The sequence below is a fragment of the Mytilus trossulus genome, chromosome 4 (genome assembly GCF_036588685.1).
Source record: "Mytilus trossulus isolate FHL-02 chromosome 4, PNRI_Mtr1.1.1.hap1, whole genome shotgun sequence".
NCBI classification, from domain to species: domain Eukaryota; kingdom Metazoa; phylum Mollusca; class Bivalvia; order Mytilida; family Mytilidae; genus Mytilus; species Mytilus trossulus.
Window position 1 is genome coordinate 90925232 of NC_086376.1, and position 27113 is coordinate 90952344.

General features: G+C 33.7%; 1 protein-coding gene across 1 annotated transcript; it reads right to left on the minus strand.

Moving 5' to 3' along the window:
• Positions 1-10865: 10865 nt before the first annotated feature.
• On the minus strand, positions 10866-25281 carry LOC134716276 (serine/threonine-protein phosphatase 2A 55 kDa regulatory subunit B alpha isoform-like). The gene is made up of 8 exons (XM_063579172.1): positions 25102-25281; positions 24911-24982; positions 23213-23310; positions 20736-20901; positions 19795-20085; positions 17128-17292; positions 13659-13920; positions 10866-13019 (listed from the first exon to the last, which is right to left on the minus strand). The coding sequence occupies exons 1-8, from the start codon at positions 25106-25108 to the stop codon at positions 12743-12745; spliced, it is 1338 nt and encodes a 445-aa protein (XP_063435242.1). The 5' UTR covers positions 25109-25281; the 3' UTR covers positions 10866-12742.
• Positions 25282-27113: the final 1832 nt, after the last annotated feature.

The window sequence follows — 27113 nt, forward strand, 5'->3', positions numbered from 1 at the left end:
AAACACTTGTTAAACAGTATTTAATTTGCATCATATGTGTAATGCATCCTAAAGCTTTTGAAACATATATGTCTGTTTACATTTGTTGATAATAGAAATTAATAACTTATTATTAACATATGGAAGAAACTAGCACGCATTTTCAGGAAATTGGGCCCACTTCTTGATTTGTTGTCCCTGTCAAGCCTTGTCTGTTTAAAATGTATAAAAGAAGTATGTTTTATGAAAATCCAGGAAGTTTCTCGCTAAAACTAACACGATTGCTACGTAGAAGAATATAAAAATTACTCCTGCCTTGCAATAAAACGTTTTATTTTGAGTAAAACGAAAGTCCCTAGTGATACATGTATAGATAACAAAAAATATTGAGTAGTCGACTTTAGAAGCTTGCAAACATTTACATTCAAAGTGTTGCCTTTTCCGATCTATCAAACTTTTAACCAATACATATGTATGCCATTTTAATGACTTTGTAAAAAAAACAACCCAGTTTTGAATTTATGTGTCACAGTTTCTTTGACCATATACGTAAATAGACTATTTTTAATTATTGATTATATATATGCATATTCAATGACTCGAGTCTCCCATTCTATGAAAAATAGTTCAGAAAGATTGACTAGTCTCCGTACTGTGTGTATTACAAGAACATCAAGTAACATAATTGTAAATGTACATAGTAATTAACATGTCAACTCTTTTGATGACCATACTTTTTTTTACATACCTGCAAACTGTCACTATTTGCGGGGGGTTTCCCCCATGGAGGCTCCCAAATGTATATTATAAGAACAAGCATGGCCGAATCGACTTCGGCCGATCCGACCGTGGTCGAACTGATAGTGTGGCCGATACGTCCTGTGGAATAGCGAACACGAATTTGACAGGTGATATGCCCCTTTAAACTGACCATAACGTCTCGAAAGCCTGAAAGGGGCATATAACCTGTCAAATTCGTGTTCAACGATTTTACCAAAGTTCTTAAATTTGATAGAAATCGTGTTTTCATGATCCCAACTAATAAATGTAATTATATGTATTGAAAAAAGAAATTTCATAGGGTTGTAAAAGCGTTGACCGTGCGCACATTTTAAAATGAAATAAACTTCAGTCGATGTTTTTACACTCTACTGAATTTGCAAAAATAATTTGCGTAAATGAACGGAGACCCATTTAAAAAAAAAACCCATTAAGTATAAGACAAAGATCATTTTAAAAAAAAGTACAAAAAATTGGCTCACTAAGACATGCTAAATTTTTGTCAGTATTACACACATCATAATTAACATAATATTGGCGTGTCCATTTTTACTTAATTTGTCTAAAAAACATGAAACCTACTTTCCAAGGCATTAATATCACACCAGTTGGCAAGCAATTGACAATCTCATTAGTTCAGCAGGAGACCGCATCGAATTAAACATCCCTCTCACGGAATTCTTTTGAGAGCTATTGGAGCTATCATGCATGATAAGTTCGACACGTAACTCTCACGGAATATCTTTGAGAGCTATTGGAGCTAGCTATCATGCATGATAAGTTCGACACGTAACTCTCACGGAATTATTTTGAGAGCTATTGGAGCTATCATGCATGATAAGTTCGACACGTAACTCTCACGGAATTATTTTGAGAGCTATTGGAGCTATCATGCATCATAATTTCGACACGTAACTCTCACGGAATTCTTTTGAGAACTATTGGAGCTATCATGCATCATAAGTTCGACACATAACTCTCACGGAATTCTTTTGAGAGCTATTTGAGCTATCATGCATGATAAGTTCGACACGTAACTATCACGGAATTCTTTTGAGAGCTATTGGAGCTTTCATGCATGATAAGTTCGACACGTAACTCTCACGGAATTCTTTTGAGAGCTATTGGAGCTAGCTATCATGCATGATAAGTTCGACACGTAACTCTCACGGAATTCTTTTGAGAGCTATTGGAGCTATCATGCATGATAAGTTCGCCACGTAACTCTCACGGAATTATTTTGAGAGCTATTGGAGCTATCATGCATGATAAGTTCGACACATAACTCTCGCGGAATATCTTTGAGAGCTATTGGAGCTAGCTATCATGCATGATAAGTTCGACACGTAACTCTCACGGAATTCTTTTGAGAGCTATTGGAGCTATCATGCATGATAAGTTCGACACATAACTCTCACGGAATTATTTTGAGAGCTATTGGACCTATCATGCATGATAAGTTCGACACGTAACTCTCACGAAATTCTTTTGAGAGCTATTGGAGCTATCATGCATGATAAGTTCGACACGTATAACTCTCACGGAATTATTTTGAGAGCTATTGGAGCTAGCTATCATGCATGATAAGTTCGACACGTAACTCTCACGGAATTATTTTGAGAGCTATTGAAGCTATCAAGCATGATAAGTTCGACACGTAACTCTCACGGAATTCTTTTGAGAGCTATTGGAGCTATCATGCATCATAAGTTCGACACGTAACTCTCACGGAATTCTTTTGAGAGCTATTTGAGCTATCATGCATGATAAGTTCGACACATAACTCTCACGGAATTCTTTTGAGAGCTATTGGAGCTATCATGCATGATAAGTTCGACACGTAACTCTCACGGAATATCTTTGAGAGCTATTGGAGCTAGCTATCATGCATGATAAGTTCGACACATAACTCTCGCGGAATATCTTTGAGAGCTATTGAAGCTATCATGCATGATAAGTTCGACACGTAACTCTCACGGAATATCTTTTGAGAGCTATTGGAGCTATCATGCATCATAAGTTCGACACGTAACTCTCACGGAATTCTTTTGAGAGCTATTGGAGCTATCATGCATCATAAGTTCGACACATAACTCTCACGGAATTCTTTTGAGAGCTATTGGAGCTATCATGCATGATAAGTTCGACACGTAACTCTCACGGAATTCTTTTGAGAGCTATTGGAGCTATCATGCATGATAAGTTCGACACGTAACTCTCACGGAATTCTTTTGAGAGCTATTGGAGCTAGCTATCATGCATTATAAGTTCGACACATAACTCTCGCGGAATATCTTTGAGAGCTATCGGAGCTATCATGCATCATAAGTTCGACACATAACTCTCACGGAATTCTTTTGAGAGCTATTGGAGCTAGCTATCATGCATGATAAGTTCGACACGTAACTCTCACGGAATTCTTTTGAGAGCTATTGGAGCTATCATGCATCATAAGTTCGACACGTAACTCTCACGGAATTCTTTTGAGAGCTATTGGAGCTAGCTATCATGCATTATAAGTTCGACACATAACTCTCGCGGAATATCTTTGAGAGCTATTGGAGCTATCATGCATGATAAGTTCGACACATAACTCTCACAGAATTCTTTTGAGAGCTATTGGAGCTAGCTATCATGCATGATAAGTTCGACACGTAACTCTCACAAAATTCTTTTGAGAGCTATTGAAGCTATCATGCATGATAAGTTCGACACGTTACTCTCACGGAATATCTTTTGAGAGCTATTGGAGCTATCATGCATCATAAGTTCGACACGTAACTCTCACGGAAATCTTTTGAGAGCTATTGGAGCTATCATGCATCATAAGTTCGACACATAACTCTCACGGAATTCTTTTGAGAGCTATTTGAGCTATCATGCATGATAAGTTCGACACGTAACTCTCACGGAATTCTTTTGAGAGCTATTTGAGCTATCATGCATGATAAGTTCGACACGTAACTCTCACGGAATTCTTTTGAGAGCTATTGGAGCTAGCTATCATGCATTATAAGTTCGACACATAACTCTCGCGGAATATCTTTGAGAGCTATTGGAGCTATCATGCATGATAAGTTCGACACATAACTCTCACGGAATTATTTTGAGAGCTATTGGAGCTAGCTATCATGCATGATAAGTTCGACACGTAACTCTCACGGAATTCTTTTGAGAGCTATTGGAGCTATCATGCATGATAAGTTCGACACGTAACTCTCACGGAATTCTTTTGAGAGCTATTGGAGCTAGCTATCATGCATTATAAGTTCGACACATAACTCTCGCGGAATATCTTTGAGAGCTATTGGAGCTATCATGCATGATAAATTCGACACATAACTCTCACGGAATTCTTTTGAGAGCTATTGGAGCTAGCTATCATGCATGATAAGTTCGACACGTAACTCTCACGTAATTCTTTTGAGAGCTATTGAAGCTATCATGCATGATAAGTTCGACACGTAACTTCATGCATGGTCTACTACATCTATCAATAGTAGGCCATATAAGGAATGGTAAAACTCAATGACGATGGTTCTCTGTCATATAAGGAATGGTAAAACTCAATGACGACGGTTCTCTGCCATATAAGGAATTGGTAAAACTCAATGACGCGATGGTTCTCTGTCATATAAGGAATGGTAAAACTCAATGACGATGGTTCACTTCCACATAAGGAACGGTAAAAATCAATGACGATGGTTCTCTGCCATATAAGGAATGGTAAAACTCAATGACGATGGTTCTCTGCCATATAAGGAATTGGTAAAACTCAATGACGCGATGGTTCTCTGTCATATAAGGAATGGTAAAACTCAATGACGATGGTTCACTGCCACATAAGGAATAGTAAAAATCAATGACGATGGTTCTCTGCCATATAAGGAATGGTAAAACTCAATGACGATGGTTCTCTGCCATATAAGGAATGGTAAAACTCAATGACGATGGTTCTCTGCTATATAAGGAATTGGTAAAACTCAATGACGATGGTTCTCTGCCATATAAGGAATGGTAAAACTCAATGACTATGGTTCTCGGTCAAATAAGGAATGGTAAAACTCAATGACGATGGTTCTCTGTCATATAAGGGATGGTAAAACTCAATGACGATGGTTCTCTGCTATATAAGGAATGGTAAAACTCAATGACGATGGTTCTCTGCCATATAAGGCCGAATGGTAAAACTCAATGACGATGGTTCTCTGTCATATAAGGAATGGTAAAACTCAATGGCTATGGTTCTCTGTCATATAAGGAATGGTAAAACTCAATGACGATGGTTCTCTGCTATATAAGGAATGGTAAAACTCAATGACGATGGTTCTCTGCCATATAAGGAATGGTAAAACTCAATGACGATGGTTCTCTGTCATATAAGGAATGGTAAAAATCAATGACGATGGTTCTCTGTCATATAAGGAATGGTAAAACTCAATGGCTATGGTTCTCTGTCATATAAGGAATGGTAAAACTCAATGACGATGGTTCTCTGTCATATAAGGAATAGTAAAACTCAATGACGATGGTTCTCTGCCATATAAGGAATTGGTAAAACTCAATGACGCGATGGTTCTCTGTCATATAAGGAATGGTAAAACTCAATGACGATGGATCACTGCAACATAAGGAATGGTAAAAATCAATGACGATGGTTCTCTGCCATATAAGGAATGGTAAAACTCAATGTGATGGTTCTCTGCCAATTTTGTATCTCTGAATCGTGCGGAGTATGGGTACATTACCATCTTTATCTCAGACCCAATAACAGAAAGTGAAAAATGTAGATTATAGGTTATAACAGGAACAGATATTATGACACTGTTTATAGCAATGTTTCCTTTGGAACTTCTGTTAGGTGGAACAGATATACGTTGACAATACCACATGTTCCATTGTCAGGAAGACAGAAAAGAATAATAATGTGTCAATAGCACCTACTTCAACTCACATCATCATTTTCTATATTTAGCGGACAGTGAAATTGGGCTCAAAACTCTAATTTTGCACTAACATTAGAAACATTATTTCACAGGGAACGTGTGATCTAAGTTTCAAGTTGATTGGACTTCATCTTCATAATAAGATTCCTTGAGCATTTTTTTAAAAATGAAGCGGGACAGACGGACAAATGGGCGCACAGACCAAAAACATAATGTCTATAAATGGGACATACATTAACAAAGTTATTCAGACATGTAATATCGATATAAAATATAGATTATTAACCAAGATTGAAAACAATTTCAATGAAGGGGAGACAATTTAAAAGTAATTACGACATGGCACCTATACTGCTACTATCAGAACAGCTTCTAAGACCTGTTGGTGACCTTCTGCTGTTTTTTTTTATTTGGTCGGGTTGTTGTCTCTTTGACACATTCCCCATTTCCATTCTCAATTTAAAAAAAATACAAAACGGTTCAAAGCATATCCAACAGAATCTTTGCAAATGTTTATTTGATGGCACGGTAAAATTAATTCTTAAATGCTAGTATATGGTGCTTGCACAATCAAGCCTTGGGCATTCCAAAATAGAAAAAAAGGATTGAAAACGAATCAGAATCAACTGAGTAAAATAAAATAAAAATCATGAAAAAGTTGTTTTCTAATTTTTAGATAGGTAGTCGGATGGTAGATATCACATGATTCATCAGTAAAGCACTTGTCTCTGAAACAAATCATATATACCCGATATTAACTAGCTTCATGTAAGAGTTTCCTTGGTTTATTTTTTTGTTAGGCCTCTTTACAACAAGATAATGAAACCTTAAGTTCATTTAAGAATTAATTTTACCGTGCCATGCATCAAATAAACATTTGCAAAGATTCTGTTGGATATGCTTTGAACCGTGTTGTATTTTTTTTAAATTGAAAATGGAAATGGGGAATGTGTCAAAGAGACAACAACCCGACCAAATAAAAGAACAACAGCAGAAGGTCACCAACAGGTCTTCAATGTAGCGAGAAATTCCCGCACCCGGAGGCGTCCTTCAGCTGGCCCCTCAACAAATATATACTAGCTCAGTGATAATGAACGCCATACTAATTTCCAAATTGTACACAAGAAACTAAAATTAAAATAATACAAGACTTTGGGACAGGCGCAAAAATGCGGCGGGGTTAAACATATTTGTGAGATCTAAACCCTCCCCCTATACCTCTAACCAATGTAGAAAAGTAAACGCATAACAATACGCACATTAAAATTCAGTTCAAGAGAAGTCCGAGTCTGATGTCAGAAGATGTAACCAAAGAAAATAAACAAAATGACAATAATACATATATAACAACAGACTACTTGCAGTTAACTGACATGCCAGCTTCAGACTTCAATTACACTGACTGAAATATTATGATTTCATCATATGAACATCAGGCACAATCCTTCCCGTTAGGGGTTTAGTATCATACCATCATAACAAATATGAGAAGAACATAACCCGTGTCATGCCAAGAACTGTTTTTAGAATAAATGTGTTTAGTTCCGACGCAAAGACCTTATCAGTGACTCAATATTAACGCCAAAATATGCAATCTTTAATGACATGACAACGTTTCGGAGGTGAATACTGACACCTTTGTGCTTTATAAAGAATATTTTCATAAAAAATTGGATGTGAAATACCTGAACGTTTAAGAAGTCTGCATGTTGAGCTATATTTACGAATGATGTCTTTATACCGATGATAAAATTTAGTAAATGTTTTGACTAGTTTGTGATATCGAAAACCCTGGTGTAATAATTTTTCAGTAATACATAAAATTTTGTTTGTAGGTAGGTAGTTTTCTATAAGGAAGTGAGTACATTGGTTTAAGTATTAGGAGCTCTCTCTCTCTCTCTCTCTCTCTCTCTCTCTCTATATATATATATATATATATAGGTCTCAATTACTTAAATCTTTAAGGGGGAAAGTAGAGAGGTAAAAGGAGATCTTCAAAGAAAAAAGAAAATGGTGACTACGTGTGTTACTTTTCTAGTTTCCTTTTGACGGTGTTCATCAATTGTATGGATTTCTACACGAACATGTATCTTAAATCGCATGTTCGTGCTCATCTGTTGATACAATTTGTTATTTAATATTAACTTATTTAGTGTTATAACTCGTCTCGCTATTTAAATATATACCAGCTTTGATAAGTTTTAGGTATGATTATAACTTTTCACTTCTGTTCTCGGACTGTCTATGATCAATAAAATTATTTGTTTTGTAAAATATACTTTCGTTCTCCTTTACTGTATACCTTACAACAAATAATTTGTGTTTACCTGTTCATATTATTCTATTTAGCGGCATTTTGTTCATGGTTATGTTCAACATGTCATCCCTTATTTTATTGAATTTGTATTTATATTGAAATTGTGTGTCATAGATCAATTTTATTCGTCCAGTTCAAGTGTTCACTTGTTTTTACGTCTTTTTATCTCCCTGAATCCGCCTATAGAATCAAACAAACCATGTATTCAGCCTCAGAAATATACTACAGTACACCATACAAACATTTCATAAACCAATTATAGCGATTCTATTACGTAAAATATTTAAGAAACCAACATGACCATAAAAACTTGGCATTTACAAGCGAAACTTCAACAAGAGGCTGTCAGAGTGGCAGTAAAGCAGATTTTGAAATTTCCTGCAGAAGTCGAACCCTGAACAGCTGAGCAAGGATGGACAAAACATTTAGCTTAAAACAGCTCTGACTTTGAATTGTAATTGAATATTTGACACAGCGTAGGTTTGTGACACAATCTGAATATGGTCATTTGCGATAATACACCAGCTGAAACATTTGAAATTTGACATTTATCTTTTAAGGTCCATTATCCAAAGTTTGAAAATCTATTTACATTGCTAGAATAAGCATATCAAAGAATCCCAGAAATTAATTTTTTGATCAAATCAAACTTTTTTTGGTTCAAAGGGAAATAACTCAATGTAAAAATTAATAATATAATACATAACTAAAACAACGAGAAACGAAATTGATCTGGACCTTCATTTAGCCACAGGAATCAACATATATAAATTTCATAGAATTTGGTCACACAGAGTTTTCATGTTAATAAGTTGACAGTCTTACATCCACTAATTAATTACCATTTTTCTTTAGATAATAAAATTAACGGTACCAATTTTCTTTCACAATATGCGCATTTCAACAATACATGTCTCTTCAGTGATGCTCGTGGTAATACTGAATAAACGAGTTCCAAGGTCAAATTAATCCTACTAGACAGACATATACAACTCGCAATCATCCCGTTCACTTCGTATCATAGGGTAATAAACCTCCAGGTCTTTTATCCTCTGAAATATAAAGCTTTACTCCCTTGCTGCAATGATGTAACCCTAGCACCCATTCTGAATTTGTCGTAGGGCATTACACCCAATAGTTAGGTAACTAATGAATTGAGACAAGTTGACCTATCGGTGTGAGCCAAGGCTCTGTGTCGAAGGCATTACATTGACCTATAATGGTTTACTTTTATAAAATGTTATTTGGATGGAGAGTCGTCTCATTCAGACATTGGCACTCACACCACACCTCTCTATATCTATTATCTGTAGATTTTGATTTTGGCTTCAAGGCTCAAATGAAACAAATTGGTAAAATGAATCTTTTTATGGCAATACCTCCCAAAAACAAAGAGTGCACACGCTGAAATTTCCCACCTTCTTTTAATATTAACGATTGATTTTGTTGATTGCCCTATATACAATGTACTGGTATTCAGCTTTACTACCAAGTATAACATAAACCTAACCTGTACAACTAACATTTGTTAAATGTTTGTTTTTCTTCTATATTGGCTACAGGTAAAGGGGGAGGGTTGATATAAAAAAAAAAACATGTTTAACCCTGCCCCAAGTCAGGAGCCTCTGGCCTTTAGTTAGTCGTGTATGATTTTAAATTCTAGTTTCTTGTGTATAATTTGAAGTTGTAGTATGACATCCATTATCACTGAACTAGCAACATATTTGTTTAGGGGCCAGCTGAAGTACTCCTCCAGGTCAGGAGTTTCTAGCTACATCAAACCCTTTGATGGCTTTCAGCTATTGTCCACTCTATGGTCGGGTTGTTGTCAGACATATTCCCCATTTTACCCCAACTAAGTCCTATTGCTTAAAATTTCTAAGAAAGAGATTTAACCAAGAAAACTCAACATTGACCAATGAACCATGAAAAAGAGGAGTTCAACGTTTTATTAATCTATGAATTTTATAAATAGATGACCTATTGGTAATAGTATCAAAGAAACAAACTTACCTTTGATCAACGAACCAAGTCAGATCACGATACCTTTCAGAAAGAGATGTACACCTTACAATCCTTCAATACAACAAATATAGTTAACCCATTACTTAAAGTTTGAGAAAAACAGACCAAAAGACAAAACCAAGCAATGAACTGTGAATCTGCAAGACTGACATGACTTAGTATATCATAGAATATTTTATACATCAAATATAGTTGACCTATTGCTTATAAAGTATTAGAAAAAAACTCACCATAACACAAAAACTCCGCTTTGATCACTGAACCATGAAAATGAGATAAAGGAACAATGAACATACCACACCACAAACAGATACTTCATATGTACAGTTGAAGGCCGTATAGTACCTATAGTTGTCTCATTGGCAATCATACCACACCTTTTTTATACTTCATAACAAAAGGCATCTAAATATGAAGTAAGAATTACAGCAGGGCTGTTTGACAAGGAATATTCTAGATCCATAAATGATTGGTATCCAATATAAGGAGGCATATTGGCATTTATTTATAGATCTTAGCTGTCTGGTTTCTATTCATCTACATGTGTTCAAGTTTTTAAGAAAGAAGGCACACACTTTAAATTTATCAAGAATGTTGTACACCTACATGTAAAATAAATTTGATAGTAAAATGTAAATGTTGAGATAATTATTACCTGTTGACAAATACATTTAGCCTGTCCGTAGTTACATTTGTAGAAAACAATATGATGATTTATAGAGGAAACTATTTCCAAAATTGTCAAACAAATCAGATACTAGAAAACTTTGTACATGACATCAACATTTAACTTGCTCTAGCATAAAAAGAAAAGCATGTATACTTCAGATTTTTTATTAATTTTTTTTTTGCAATTTTATTGTTTGACATAAAAAATAATACTTTTCAACAAAAAACATATTTGTTCACATAAATATAACAATACTCTCACAATCAGGTACATGATCATTATTGTTAATCTCAGATACATAATTAGTGGAACCTAATCAATCCTAGTGGCACATTTAGCATTTCAAAATTTAATGGTACCCCAGAATTGTATACCAAGGCCTAATATAGGGTAGACATTTAACAGTTAACTTTGTTGTTTCTATTCCTGGAATGTTATAAATAAATCACAAATACCTGAAATCTAAGGGAGATAACCCATGGTATTTTACAGGCAAGACAAGACAGTCTGACAGTAAAACTTTAGACATTTAATTTAGAAAGTACAGACTACTTTATGTAACAAATGATATGTAAAAATCTTTTTTTTTTAGTACTAAAGAATGATTTGTCAATAAAACACTTGTTTTTCATGGGTAGTTATTACAACAAAGTACTTCAAACATAAATGTATTTTTTTGGGGAATGCATTGTAGATCACGATGACCTATCAGAATGCAGAACGAGGATGTTGATAACGATAGAATTATGAAGATACAATAAAGATACACAGGGTTAGAAGACAGTTCTTCGCCACAGAAGATATACCAACAAAAGGAGTACACCATGCAAGACTTTTCCACCTTATGACAAGGCATAAAATGCTTTTCCAGGAATTCAATATTTAGTTAATGGCAAGTTTTGTCAGTTTGAAAATAAATACAAAATGAAGTAATGATTAAAAGATAAAAGATAGTCTCCCAAGACCCCCCTAAATATAAATACCCCCAGGCCAAGGAATGACCCAATATATATCCTTCAATTCACCTTGCCATGTCTAACAAAAAATATATAGTTTACGTGCAGAAACCCCACACATTTTCCAAGACAATTGAATATTTTCTAACGGCAGTGGTTGGGGATGACAGTTGCAATATGTCTCCCAACTTTAATGGGAGAATTAATTAACCAGGTAGTTGGTTTACAACCATTCACATACACCAGTTAGACATTATAGATGTTGTTTAGAGTGGTCTATTATTATTGATATATTGAGAGCACTAAATCTGTAGTTTTATATTAAATACTAACTACATCGTACATGAGAAATGAATGATCTGTTTAAAAAATATTTTTCACCCTCATACTTGCACCAACTTTTTTTTTTTTTTTTTTTATATATTATGTGTTTCATCTGCACCAAGTAGTTGCCATTTCGTCTAATTCTGCCATCAATCTCCGGAATCTTAACTTTAAATATATTTTTAGAATAATCCAATTATAAAGAGACAGAAGAGCTTATTCAGAATTATTTGAAGGTGAAATTTAATGTAAGATTTATTTGAGGAACAAAGTTGGACCTTACTGGAAGCTTTCATAAATGAAAATTCTAAATAAGCAACGTATAAACCTAAGTTGTTTACTGACTAGGCTTGAGCATTACAGTTGAGTTTATCTGAACACACACAATACTATTGCACAGTCACAGAACTCAACCAACTTTACAATTCTTTGGCAAATATTATTTGAGGAACAGCAGACCAGCAGCTGTAAGAAAATAATCACATATATTTGGGGTCCAACTTGTTACAATATATATGACTATTGTTCACATTATCATTTATAAAATTGTTTGAAAAAATACAAAACATCCATTCATTTTACAGCTTATCTGTCAATATCTGGAGTGACACCAACTGACTCTTAAGTAGACTATGGAAGAACTCTCACCATCGATGTTAGCACTTATGTCCAGTAGCACTTATGGACCTTGGTCCTTCAAGTAGTATCAGCACTTTTGAAATTTTAACTATGCGTCTTATTCACATCAATCTTTACTTTGGAAAATGTACAAATTATTTGTGGCTGCTACTGCTAAGATATTCTCATTTGGATGCCAAGCTGTGTGAAGAATTTTCTTATTGAAGTCTAAACAATCGACACTAATTTCTTCTTTTTTCCGTTTTCCACCCGTACAAACTTTTCTTGGTTTGAGAATTGTCCTAGGTTTCATATTTTCTCTACTGGCCTCTAAAGTATTATCACGCTTACTCTCCCTGTCAAACATTCTGAAGAAATTGTTGTATGACCCAGTCATAATGTTCCTGTAATATATAAATAGAGATCTTCAAGGCTTGTAAATATAAAGTGTTTTTCCCCATTCAATAGAAAATATCTATACTTATAACAAAACTTGTTTTTATTCGTATGTGTGTTCTTTATATTCTAAACTTGTTTTTATTCGTACGTGTGTTCTTTATATTCTATGTATATGGTGAAAATATATAAATGCTTTGTTCATATAATGTATATCTTTTTTTGGTATACAATTATACATAAGTCATTTTACAAACAAAGGGAAGTAATCAAGATATACCTTTCTTTTTTACAACTGCCTTTCTCAGCAAGTTTGGTAAAAATTCCATGATTGCATTATTTTTACACAATAAATATATATAAACATTTATTATAACTTCCATATCATATTTTCTCGTCATCTTTTACTGAGGACCATATATTGATGGCTGCCCAAGGGCTCTCTTTTTTTTTTAAATTTGTTAACATATATACCTTAAATATCAATGTATTATGTAGTCAATGCTTTTTTTTATATAGTAATTCAAATCAATATTTTCTCTGTACATAGCTTATGAATAACTTTTACTGCACAATGATAAGATCATGATCATTTGCCTATAATTGACAACTATACAGTAAGTATAATAGTTTTCAATATTCCTTACCTGTCATCACCACTCCATGAACACTCAAACTTGTCAAATATACAGTCATTTTCATATAAGGAACATAATTTACTTCGTAAATATTCATGAACTTGATATGTTTCTATTGGCTTTGTATCCATTTGCAGGTCCCATACTTTAACAGACAAATAGTCTCTAGTCACCATGTAGCGACCATTATGACTAAATTTAACATCAGATATACTAGATATAATCTCTGAGAAAAAACTTCTATTTGTGGGGTCTTCTGGTTCCTCAAATACTGTAAATATAATAGGTCATGAATGTAAGTAGAACTCAGCTAGACTATACATTTTGTACAGGGTTCATTGGAAGCACTTGCACAGTTTGTCAGTAAATTTCAGATTTTTTTTTTTACTTCAGATGCGTTCTCTTTATCGCCAAGAAGTTTCTGTCCAAGTATGATATATATTATCACTGGTGAAGAGCTCAGAGTACATGTAGATGCACTTGAATTTTTTTGCCATAAGCAATACAGTTTTGTGATGTTTGACCATTGGAAATTGAATGCTGGTTTCCAAGAACACATACAAATAACATGTATATCTTCTTTTTTGCAATTTTTTTTTAAGAACATGCAGTTTTTCATAAACCTTAGGTCTCTAGAGTGATAAAGCTATTTTCAACTTTTAGAAGGATAAATGAAACATTTTAAAACATCATTGATAACCGTCTTAAAATGGGAGACTAAAATTTACTCTCGCACAACTATTACCCATCAAATAAGTTTGTCTAATAAACTTGATTTCTGGTTACATATAATGGTAGAATTTGCATTAAACTCCTGTTATTGAACATAATTTTAAAGAGTTATCTCCCCTTATAAAAATGTTGTAACATTTTCAGACCTGCCAACTTTTGAAAATCTCCATGGGGGATTTAGCGCGCGACAAGATTTTTAAGGGTTACAATTTTAGCGACTTTTCTGTGAGCATTGTTTTTTACTCCTTAAATAGTCTAAGTTATCTTCTTTTTTCTTTTGGAATACTAATAATGAGCTTGTAGGCCTTGATTTCTTTTATTTGTATGATTCTTGTACTATTAAATTATAAAATTGACAAAATAACTGAGAAAATGGCATTAAAAATAAAGGATTCAAAGTAGAGACCCCCCATTTTCCCCCCTCCAATGACCTTCTCATCTATGAACCTTGACTCAAAACACCTAAAATTTCATGTCCTAAAGTAAGAAGGATGAAGGCAGATTTTGATTAAGTCAGGATTACTTATCAGTATCAATGAGAAAATGGATACAATTTGAGTTATCTTTCTTTCTTTGTATTCAGAGGTGCTCTTACCGGCGGAGGATTATACAGTAACACAGTAGAAGTGTATACAAAATGGCGTCGAGTTTAAATCAACAGACACACATGTCTGATTTCAAAAATAAAACAGATTTCAAGATAAACGATGTTTTCTTGAGAGTTCATTACAGTTCTCATCTTTCAATTAATTATGATTTTGCTGTGGAACTACGGCAAATGTTGCAAATTGTGCTTGTATGATAAATTGATTAAAATTGAAAGGCTGTTTGATCAAATTGTGTTACGACCCATTAGGTAATCTGATTACATATAACCACTAATTATGACACCTGTTGTTACTGTTGATTAGCGTAGGGTCATTAACTTGTCATAATATGTCCCCAGGTAAAATGATTGAATTTTTAAAATTGATCAGAAAAACTTCAAAATCGGTAAACAATAATTTTTTCGGGTATATTTCTTGAAAATCGGGATTTTGACTAATTTTACGATCCCGATATCGGGATTTGGGTTGAGGGGTAAAAATAGGGATGATACCGCGAAAATCGGGATAGTTGGCAGGTCTGCACTTTGAATCAAATATTAGCCTAGAGATAAAAATAAAAAGCCATACGTACCCCAGTTTTTTAACCCGCATTTCTGCTATTTCAGCAAAAAGTTAATCAAAGTGATGGATATCACTCATGGAAAGATTAGAACAGTAGTTTGAATTATTTCATATTAAGGTATGGGTGGGAAAAATGAACATTTATAGAGCACTATTGCTGAAAATTGCATTTACAGAAGGTCTTTAGAAGGAAACTTGCTTTTCCAGTGTGAGGATAAAATGAGCTCAAATTAAATAATATGAGTCTCTAAATTTGCACAATTTTATTTAAACTGCAGTTTATATCTAATTGAAATTATGTTGCCGGTTCAGAATATGTTTAAAAAAAACACCAAAAAATGCAAAAATTCTTCTAGTAAATGTGATCAACTATCCTTGGAAGACATAAATTTAGACCAGCTAAAAGCTTTAAAGTGCCAACAAAAATAATCTAAAAATGTTGTTTTGGGGCATTTTGAAATATGAAACAGAGGTTATATGGCATTGAAAATTAAAAGTTTTAGAGTGCCTTTTGATCAGATTTAAAAGTATTTTTCAACACATGGCATTTTCAATTTCATTTTTCAAGTAAACTAATTAAAAAACTTATTTTATTGAAATGTGGATTCTTTCTTGATTGCAAAAATATATATTTACTTCAAATAAGAATTCAAATGACTAAAATAGACATAATGATTGATGGGAAATAAACTAATAAATAAGGTTTGTTATAATTAAATGTTTATAAATTTTAAAACTGTTTCAAGCCAATTCCTGATAAAAAAGTGAACTAATCTAAATTGTTGATTAATAACAGATGATTATTGGAAATTTATCAAGTAAATTATAGGCCATACTTGAATACCTTTTACATATTCATATTTATATTCATATTTCATTTTTTTAAGATCTTGTTAATCCATTAATCATTTATCTTTCAGATATAATTTACAGAATCACTTTATGTAATGTAGATCAAAAGTAATTGGCAATAAATCAATCTATCGTCCTTATAAATATCAAACATCTAATATACACATTTGTGTATTGAATTATGAGGTCAAATACTTGTGTATTAAGAATTAGATGCATAATGGAGTGGTCTGTTTAATTATGTAAGACTGAGGTTGATAGGTAATGTGGTCAATTTGATTGGCAGTTTAGGAGGTGGAGCATTGTAATTAAAGGTCCACCTTGTCTCTGATTGTTTAGTGATAATGACAGTTGTCAATCATATTATTGGAATCAATACCCACTTACCTAATCAAAATGTTAAAAAAAAAAAACGTCACATCAACACACCTTGATTACATACATTCTTGAATGAACTGCTCCAATAATATACCCAGTTTTTTTCAGTTTATTTGTGTATTATGTGGACATACATGAGAACCATAGGGACCTATATTTTAGTGTGAATACATTTAGTAACAGTAGCTAACCTGTCCTGTTGTTAGGGAGGGTGGTGCCTAAGTAAAGATTTAGAACAAGTTCTAATCTTTCCAAAAATCAGGACTAATTCAATGCAATCCAAAACCGATTCTAGTACTACCTAAAATGCACTATTCTTTTAATCCATACAGACCCTATCAACTTACATTTGGCATGCTTATCACATAGTGCTTGTTGACGCATATCACAAAGCCTGATTGTTCCTTTACTACTACTATATACAAATAAGTTACATTCTAGGGGGTGGAACTCAGCTGCTGTTATCACTTCTGTCAACTCCTCCATATTGGCAGGCTTGATATCAACAATATCTGTTCAGGTTAAGGTTATATAACATGTCAAATATTGCTTAATGTATAAGAACAATTTTGTAAACTGAAATTATGAAAAACTACCAACAAGCTACTGGTTACATATATATGCATATATATATATAACTCGTCTAAACATCAACCCAACAATGTTAGATCTGTAAATTTGCTTTCGCAAATTTTTGGTTCTTCCCTCGCCGGGATTCGAACCCATGCTACTGTGATATCGTGACACCAAATCGCCTGCACTGCAGCCGTCCCGCTAGACCACACGACCACCTGGGCTCTCAAAAAAAGCTTTCGGTGGCCATATGTTACCTTTCCACGTCAGTTTTAATCTAGCGGCGTACTACAGTACATGATATATAAGGCATTTTTGAATATAATTATTTTCTGTGACTGTATCTTACATTAATTTGTAGGATCCTTTACTATAGATAATTAAGCTGATCTGTAACAATAACATCTTCATGCCTTATATATCATGTACTGTAGTACGCCGCTAGATTAAAACTGACGTGGAAAGGTAACATATGGCCACCGAAAGCTCTTTTTTTGAGAGCCCAGGTGGTCGTGTGGTCTAGCGGGACGGCTGCAGTGCAGGCGATTTGGTGTCACGATATCACAGTAGCATGGGTTCGAATCCCGGCGAGGGAAGAACCAAAAATTTGCGAAAGCAAATTTACAGATCTAACATTGTTGGGTTGATGTTTAGACGAGTTGTATATACATTATTTACACAGCCATGTATCACCATCATTGATGGCGATCCGATGGATACATCTGTTGTAGGGTTGTCACTGACTCAGACGTACTTATATATATATATATATACTGTAAGCAAACTGTCAGAGATCAATTTATTTTAGCAAGAAGAATAAGGTGAAAATAAATCTTTTGAATGTTAACAACCTCCCTTTTTTAAATATGAAACCCATATTAAAAATCAAATTGTATTGAGTATAGAAATAAGTTTGTACTACCAAAAATAATTATAGTTTAACATGAATCTCCCTGTATTTACAGATGTACAAATGATGCAACTATGTAAATATGGTAACACTCTCTGAGTTAGGGTCTCCTTAAAAAGATGGTTAGCAATTTATCAAAACTAATAAAATAAATATTCCTCAAAGTTCTATTACTGGTATTAAAAAGGCACTGTACGACATGAACAATGGAGAAGCAAGTTTTGACATCTGTCCTAGTAACACAAGAGTGCACACGCTGAAATGTCTCGCCTTCTTAACTTATCATTGATATTATATTGATAGTCCTCAGTATAAAGCTTTATTAAAAACTGTCACATAAACTTAACATTAACCAAGATAACTAAACAAAGACCAATGAACCTTGAAAATGAGGTCAAGGTCAGATGAACCATGCCAGGCAGACATGTACAGCTAACAATGCTTCCATACAACAAATATAGTTGACCTATTACTTATTAAGAAAAATAAACCAAAACACAAAAACTTAACACTGAGCAATGAACCATGAAAATGAGGTCAAGGTCAAATAAAACCTGCACGACTGACATAAAGATCATAAAACATGTCCATACACCAAATATAGTTGACCTTTGGCATAAAGTATTAGATAAAAAGACAAAAACTCAAAAACTTAACTTTGACCACTCAACCATGAAAATGGGGTCAAGGTCAGATGACATCTGCCCGCTAGACATGTACACCTTACAATCATTCCATACAACAAATATAGTAGATCTATTGCATAAAGTATGAGAAAAACAGACCAAAACACAAAAACTTAACTATAACCACTGAACAATGAAAATGAGGTCAAGGTCAGATGACACCTGCCAGTTTGACATGTACACCTTACAGTCCTCCCATACACCGAATATACTAGCCCTATTGCTTATAGTATCTGTCATATGGACTTGACCACCAAAACTTAACCTTGTTCACTGATCCATGAAATGAGGTCGAGGTCAAGTGAAAACTGTCTGACGGGCATGAGGACCTTGCAAGGTACGCACATACCAAATATAATTATTCTATTATTTATAATAAGAGAGAATTCAACATTACAAAAAATTTGAACTTTTTTTTCAAGTGGTCACTGGACCATGAAAATGAGGTCAAGGACATTTGACTGACGGAAACTTCGTAACATGAGGCATCTATATACAAAATATAAAGCATCCAGGTCTTCCACCTTCTAAAATATAAAGCTTTTAAAAAGTTAGCTTACGCTGCCGCCGCTGCATCACTATCCCTATGTCGGGCTTTCTGCAACAAAAGTTGCAGGCTCGAAAAAAAACTAGGTATTGCGTCAGGTATGTTTTCTAAAATAATGCAATATATTTACATAAAATACTTGTCACATATCAACACACCTTTACTTAAACACAGTACTTTAAAGTTGGCTTTTTTTCAAATTTCACCCTAATTATTAAAACTCATATCTAAAAAAAACCATCTTTTAACCCCTTTTCCAAATTAAACTGTTGAAAATTAAATAATTTTATAAGGATACTGAAGCTTTGATCTGTGACCTCCATGTGCCAAAGGTTAATCCTAAGGTCATCAGCAGACAAATAAGTTTCCTGGTCACTGTTAACTGATATAGAGTTGATGTGATAGGTATGAGCATTAGCAAATATTCTACGAGGACTAGCCTCCACCATTAGTTCCATGGGCTTGAAGATGGGGACTCTTAGTGATGTTATAGAGGTAGAATCTCTCATTATGCCAGTTTCATCTTTCAGGTTGAATCCTTCTGGTCTTTTGTCCCTCTCTGTAACCTTCCATAACTTGATAGTTTTATCTGAAATATAAGCAACACAAAATAAAATATTTATTACTGTGACTTGATTGTAAGTGTAGGTGTCATTCAAACTGCTAACTGAATTACAACTCAAGTGGTAAAAGTGAAATTATAACTTGATCTGCGTTTGGTAGTTGGATGCATTAGTTTTATATCATTTGATTGAGGCAAAGTAAAGTAAGAGTGCAGAAACAGTTAATGAAGTATTTTTTGTCATTTATAAATAATATGATATTTAATAAATGAATTTCAATATTGATCTCATCTGTTTTTGTGGTAATAAGCATCCTGTACCAGTTTTATATAACATTAGGTTGAGAGAATGGAAACTTATTTCAGGTTGCATGGATAAACAAACTGACCAGGGTGGAAATCTGGAATTTTTTATAATTGACAGAAAAAAATTACAGAATCTTCATGACAAACTTTTAAATCTACAGGCCCGACGCTCAAGTTTTGAAAATTTTTAGTTGGATTCTGTTGGCCTGTAGATATGATTTTCACGGGCCCCAGAGAAATTTTACTAGCCTGGGCTGCCATTCAGCGTGAAGACTGAGAATTACTTTATGTAGTGTTTAGCCAGCATTTGACATGGGTGGTTATAATTTGTTCTGACTGTTTAGGCAATGGAAATAAACTGATTTGTTTACCATTAGTAGAGAGTAAAAAGTTTGCTGGGTTTGTTCTTTTCAACCATCTGATTTTATTGATCTTCTCTTCTATTTCTAAACTTTTCAGGTAATCAAATTCTGGCTCATGACTCTGGAAAGTGCTGTATACATTATATTCCCCACGACGTGGTACAGATACCTTTCCCTGTAAAATAGATCAGTTACAAAATTTACAAAGGAAAGTAGATGCAGATTTAATATTATTATCAATGAGACATTGTCTTACAATGCAACATGCAATAAACAGGACATTCATCCAATGCAAGTTTTTCAACATAATCAATGTATAAAAAGGTCTTTTCAAGTATCAACAACCATATTGTATCATCACAACTTTCTGTTGTTTGTCAATCTCTTTCCTAATAATTATTATTTCCGGTTTTATCATTGCATGTATTGTCTAATCACATGTTAGGCCAACCTTAAAAATATGTTTGTTTGCAGTTTTCCGACTGTACCTTCAGACTGAAGGGTCGGTAGGTAGGAAAAATATTTTATTTTATCAGCCAAAATACAGTTTAAACAAGCAGTTACACTAAACCAAGTTTCTTGTGAAGAAAAAAAAACATTTAAAAAAAACAAACACTGGACATGCAGAAAATCAACATCAAATGAACAGGCATTTTCAGATAAAAAACTTTTTAACCAAAACTGAAACTTTAACATAGTGTCATTATCCAACTTATGTCAGACATAAAATATGGTATAATTATTAAATACTGGAACACTTATAAACAAGGAATGTCATTATGACTAGAACTGTTTTAAAGAAATATATTCAGACATGTATGCTTCTTGACTAGAATGTTTTCATGAGTAGAGTATTTTCATCAGAAAAATGTATATATTATAGATTTATAAGACAATAATATTAAAGAGTGTATTTTTAATAAAAAAAAAATAACCATTGAATCTTCCTCAATTGAAAAAAAAAGGCAACTTGAAAAAAAGTATTAAGACATCCGACTGTTTTCATATTTCTAACAATATTTAATTATATGTGATAAGGTTATATTTTTGCCAGGCTTTAATGAAAACCAAAGAAATCTAAAGTTTGGGGTGAAATCCATATCACCCCATTAAAAGTAAATGGATCTGTACTGAAATGTTTTTAATGCATAAAAAAAATTGGCAGCATAGCTCCTAAGGACATGTTTTAATTGAATTCACACAGGCCACACAGTTTGGGTATATTTAATATTGTAAGAAAGAGAATAATTGCAATGAGTGGGGCAGCCCCCCTTATCCTAAAGGAGCATACTCATTGCAATCGAAGATAGATTTAATATAGAGAGAGTATATTTATTTTTCAAGCTAACCATTAATTTTTTCTACATCTTTGTGTAGTTAGGGTTGCTTCTTATTGATTTGGCATGATCTATATCCATTAACATTTCAAATGAGCCCTTCCCTCGTACAGGCATGTTTACAGATATCCATGAAGATTTAAGTCACGGAGGAGTGGTTTCATCTTAGTCGTCTTCACAACGATTTGTAGAAAATATGCCATACTTCAAGCTGCTGTCGAATTATTTAACCACCGAAATTGGTTCCATAAAGTCAGGCTTCACAGATTCTGAACCCGATTTGTTTGAGACAGAATGGTTATCGTGTCAGTTATGAATATCCGCTGCATCATCGTCAATGATATCATCACACATCATTACATGTGCCTAAATCTGTATAAACAGTTTACTAATAAACTTTTCTGTTTGTTATTTGTCTTAAAATTGACACGAGACGACAGCGTAAAGTACTCCTCCGTGACTTCATGGATACCTGTAAACAATTTCCATGTGCTTTATCATTAAATGGTCACATGAACGCTTGACGGGAACCCAAGAAAAAACGAACTTGAAATGCGTAATTGACCCAGACTTTAAATCATTTCCGGAAAGGACCCAAAGTTCCGGATCGCGTCAATAGAGGCATTAAAAAAAATTTCTTCAAATTTAAAGCAATAAAATTTTCACAGTCGGGAGGATTTTCAAGGGTCGGTCGGTAAACTGCAAACAAACAATATTTTAATTTAAGCCTTAAGTAACTGTTTTTCATGTGAATATCAGGTGTTCGAAAACTATATATATATTTAAACCGAAAGCTATGACATTTCATAACAAATTGGTCTATAATTAGATAAGAGTGCATGTTTACTATATGTGGGAACTCTAGCAATTTGCGATTTGTCTATGTATAAATTTATGAAGTTTTATTCTTTTTAAATTTCTCAACATATTCATGTTATTTTGACAAAAAGCTAGCCATTACAAAAATTCATAAGTTCTCATAATCCATTTTCACCTTGAGGTCCTTGAACAAAACTGCTAGACCTCACTATCCCTGTATTTCTATTGCAAATAAGTGAAACGAGGTTTGTCCAAATTTTGACTTTGGACCACCACTTTTTAAGAACTGGAACAATTTTGAAGGAAGGCACATTTAAACTTTGAACTTACTGCTTTGTCCCGCTGGAATATAACTACTCGTCCCCCTTTGTCACCAGTAGCCAGAAGATCGCCTGTATTGTTGTACTCCACACAAGATATTATATCAGCTGTAATAAAGGACATAATACATGTATATAAATATCAAATTCATGTTTCATGTGTACAAGCATAGAACAGACACAGTCTGGCAGTAATATGTTTGTAAAAGGAACCAGTCTAAATAATGGTCTGCATAATGAGCCTATTATCCTGGTACACTTACATGTGCCTCAGTTGCTATTGTGAAACTTGTAATCAATATCTTTATATCTTTATCAAGACAGATATTTAGACATTTTTATTCAATTCATCAATTTTTGCTGACACATTATACATACATGTATACCTGGCATGGCACTTTTTTCAAACCCAAGAACTTCACTTAAAATTACATTCAGTTGATATTTGTGTATATGTGTTAAGCTTATTGAAATATATTTCACGGTCTGTATGAATTTTATACACTGCAAGACAAATAATATATATGGTGTCAACTACTTGTATTTGAAGTGACTTTGGCCAAGCCTAGCAGTGCAAGCATAGTGAAACCAACCCCTTGGAATGGGAATTTGGTATTCTGACAGTATTCTTCAGGGCTGTTGTAAAATAGTTTAGAGGGGAAAGAATGATTCAACTTCAGTGAATTTCGAAGCAATATTTTAAGTACACTCGCATCATTTCCAGTGACAATTTTTTGAAGTTACCCTTTTTTTATATATTACTCAAAACTACAGAAAAGTATACACAAAGACAGGGGGGGAATATGACCTTTATCGGGACTCCAGGATCGTGTGTTTTTGAGCTCGAGATTGACACTTTCAGGATCCGGGAATTCTTTTTTTCGTATTTCAGAACCTCAGGATTTCACGTTTTTAAGTCCGTGATCAGGTGTTTTTAGGCCCGGGATTTTGGGATCAGGACCCCCTCCCTCATGTTATAAACTTGCAAGGACACAAATTATAGGCTTCCAACAGTCAATTTTCGAAGATGCCATGGAAAACTAAATTGGGAATAAATATCATCACAAAAAAAGATAAATTTAGAATTTCAAAAGTGACTTGGAATGTTTTTTTATAATTTGAATTATAATAAATTATATGTCTATAGTTGTTTTCCTGTACAGAATGTTTTTAATATTGACAAATCAACTGGTTTATTAGTGTGATTTAGTGTGCTATATCTGCAAATCCCTGGACATATAATACATGTATCATACAGGATTGATGAATGTAAAAAGCAGTCGTTTGCGATTGGTAAGAAAATTGTAATCATAATTTTATCAAATGATAAAATTGGTTCTGCTAATCCATGTAATCGTTTAAAATGTAAATGCAGCAGTTTTCAAATTTGTTTTAAGTGATTCAGTGTGCTATATCTGCAAATCCCTGGAATGGAGTCAGACATCAAACAGGATTAACGAATGTAAACGCAGTTGTTTGCAATTTGTATCAAATGACAGTGTCTTGGTTCTGTAAAGCGTAAAAACTACGTGAAATTATTATCCTAAACCAGGAAACTTCATTTCTTAATTTGATTAAGGTCAATATCTATAATGACTGAAGTAAGAAGTATAACTGGGATCTCTTTGGTTGGATATTTGGAAAGTATATTATTTTCCACTAATGGGGCGGGAAATCGTCAACCAACAAAACTGGTAAAGATACATACCTTCAGTAATATCTTCCGTCTCAATAGCACCTTTCACTTGAGAGAAACACCACTGTATATCCGCTCCATTGCCTACAGAGAAATAACAAGAGAAATTATCGTCAATGCTCGAGAATCCATAATTTGAGGACATTTTTCTGATATTTTTCAAGACAGGAAGTGCAAGATTATATTACTCATATTTTACTTACCAGCCATTGCGGCACAAAAATATACACCCTCAAATGAACTTTAGTATATATACTTCGCAAATTTAGTAATTTCTAATCAAATTCAAGGTTCTTAGCTTCCGATGACATTGGAATCGGAAGCCAGTGCCCTGATTCCTATTCAATATGGCGTAAAATTTAGATTCAGGACATGACGTCAAGAATAAGAATTTTGGGTAATAATAAATTAGAAAGTTCCACCAAATACCAAAAATAACTGAAAGGGACACAAATTAACATTACACTTTTGATTCTGTTTGACATGAAACTGTCAGACTACTATAACACTATGTGTTATGTGTTATAGTAGTCTCAGAATGAAATAAGAAAAAAATAGCACCCTCCTAAAACGATGTAACCAAAAATTGTGGAGGAAATTTCAATGTTTCACAAGAATAAACTTGAATGAAAAGATAAAATATTGTCTCTGGAGTTTTATAAAAAGATCACATGATTTTTTGAAAACCTGTAAAACCATTCCTTTCTAAAATAAATAATGTAATTTCAAGAAGCTAAAAGTTGTTATTTATGAGCATACTGCACTTAGAGGAAAACAAAATCAATGGTTCATCCATATTTGATATTCTAAAAGAGGGAGGGGCAAGATCGTTAGGCCGGATTAGTTATGACTACGGAATCGCAAATTTTGTACCACTGAATCATTTATATATATCCTGAATTTTGTTAAAGCAAGGATATTCATTTGCAGTTCTTACCAGATCAGATACGGTGCAGGGGCGGATCCAGCCATTTAAAAAAGGGAGGGTTCCCAACCCAGGACAAACAAAAAGGGGGGATACTAACTGTATGTCCCCATTCAAATGCATTGATCGTCCAAAAAAAAAAAGGGGGGGTCCAACCTTCGGAACTCTCCCCCCGGATCTGCCACTGCGTAGACCTCGGTTTATAATTGCTTTTCAGTGTCTTCGTCATTTAAACCTCTGGGGCCATGATAATCACAGGCACTTGTCTCAGAATTTGTTTCCCCTATAATATATTACATGGATTTAGTACATAGGCCGTGTAATCATGACGTATCATATACAGGGGTTAAATTTCAGCTGAGGTAAAAACTAAAATATTCTTACGCAAATTTGAAGATCAGTAACATTGTTGGTCTAAGTTTTAGACGAAGTACATATAAATCACGGTGTTAGCCCTCAATAATCACAGGTTATCCGATGGAGAACTGTCGTTAACATGTCACATATTTAGACATAAAAATATTTGTGTTTGTTTACTCCGTATATCATTATACAGACGACAATACTAGTCTTTTTGTAATTCTAATTTCGATGACTTGCTTATAAAAAAGGTCATGGAATATATACGTGTTTCTCGTTTCTCGTTTTGTTTATATAGATTAGACCGTTGGTTTTCCCGTTTGAATGGTTTTACACTAGTAATTTTGGGGCCCTTTATAGCTTGTTGTTCGGTGTGAGCCAAGGCTCCGTGTTGAAGGCCATACTTTAACCTATAATGGTTTACTTTTTAAATTATTATTTGGATGGAGAGTTGTCTCATTGGCACTCACACCACATCTTCCTATATCTATATATGGAGTCGGTTTCACAAAAAACTTAGGACTTAGATTGATCATAAGTATACTGAATTGTTCATGACTTACGATCAATCTTAGTTGTAAGTTTTTTTGTGTGAAACCGACACCTTGCTATTGGAATCACCAACAACCATGTCCACTTTTGAAAAAATAAAATATAAATGTATTAAAGTTAGAGAAAATTATGAATAGAAAAAACATTACAAGAACATTAATATATAAAAACAAAATACATAACTACCTAATCGTCAATTGACTTTACTTATAGGAGGAGTTTTAATTGAAAGACGATTTAAACACATTATTGTACATGCATTGTTTTTTTTACTGTGAATCTGATAGATAGAAATAAACTGAAAAAATCAAAAAGTTTCAGGAAAATATAATCTATATATATATAAGTCATCATGGCCGAAATCGTTAGTTGGCTCCT

Excerpts from the sequence above, each read along its gene's own strand:
- LOC134716276 (XM_063579172.1), bottom strand. Across the intron at positions 20,902-23,212 it reads TATTCCAGCGGGACAAAGCA|GGAAAGGTATCTGTACCACG; the intron begins GTAAGTTCAAAG and ends TCTATTTTACAG. Across the intron at positions 13,921-17,127 it reads ATGTGATAAGCATGCCAAAT|TATTTGAGGAACCAGAAGAC; the intron begins GTAAGTTGATAG and ends TTATATTTACAG.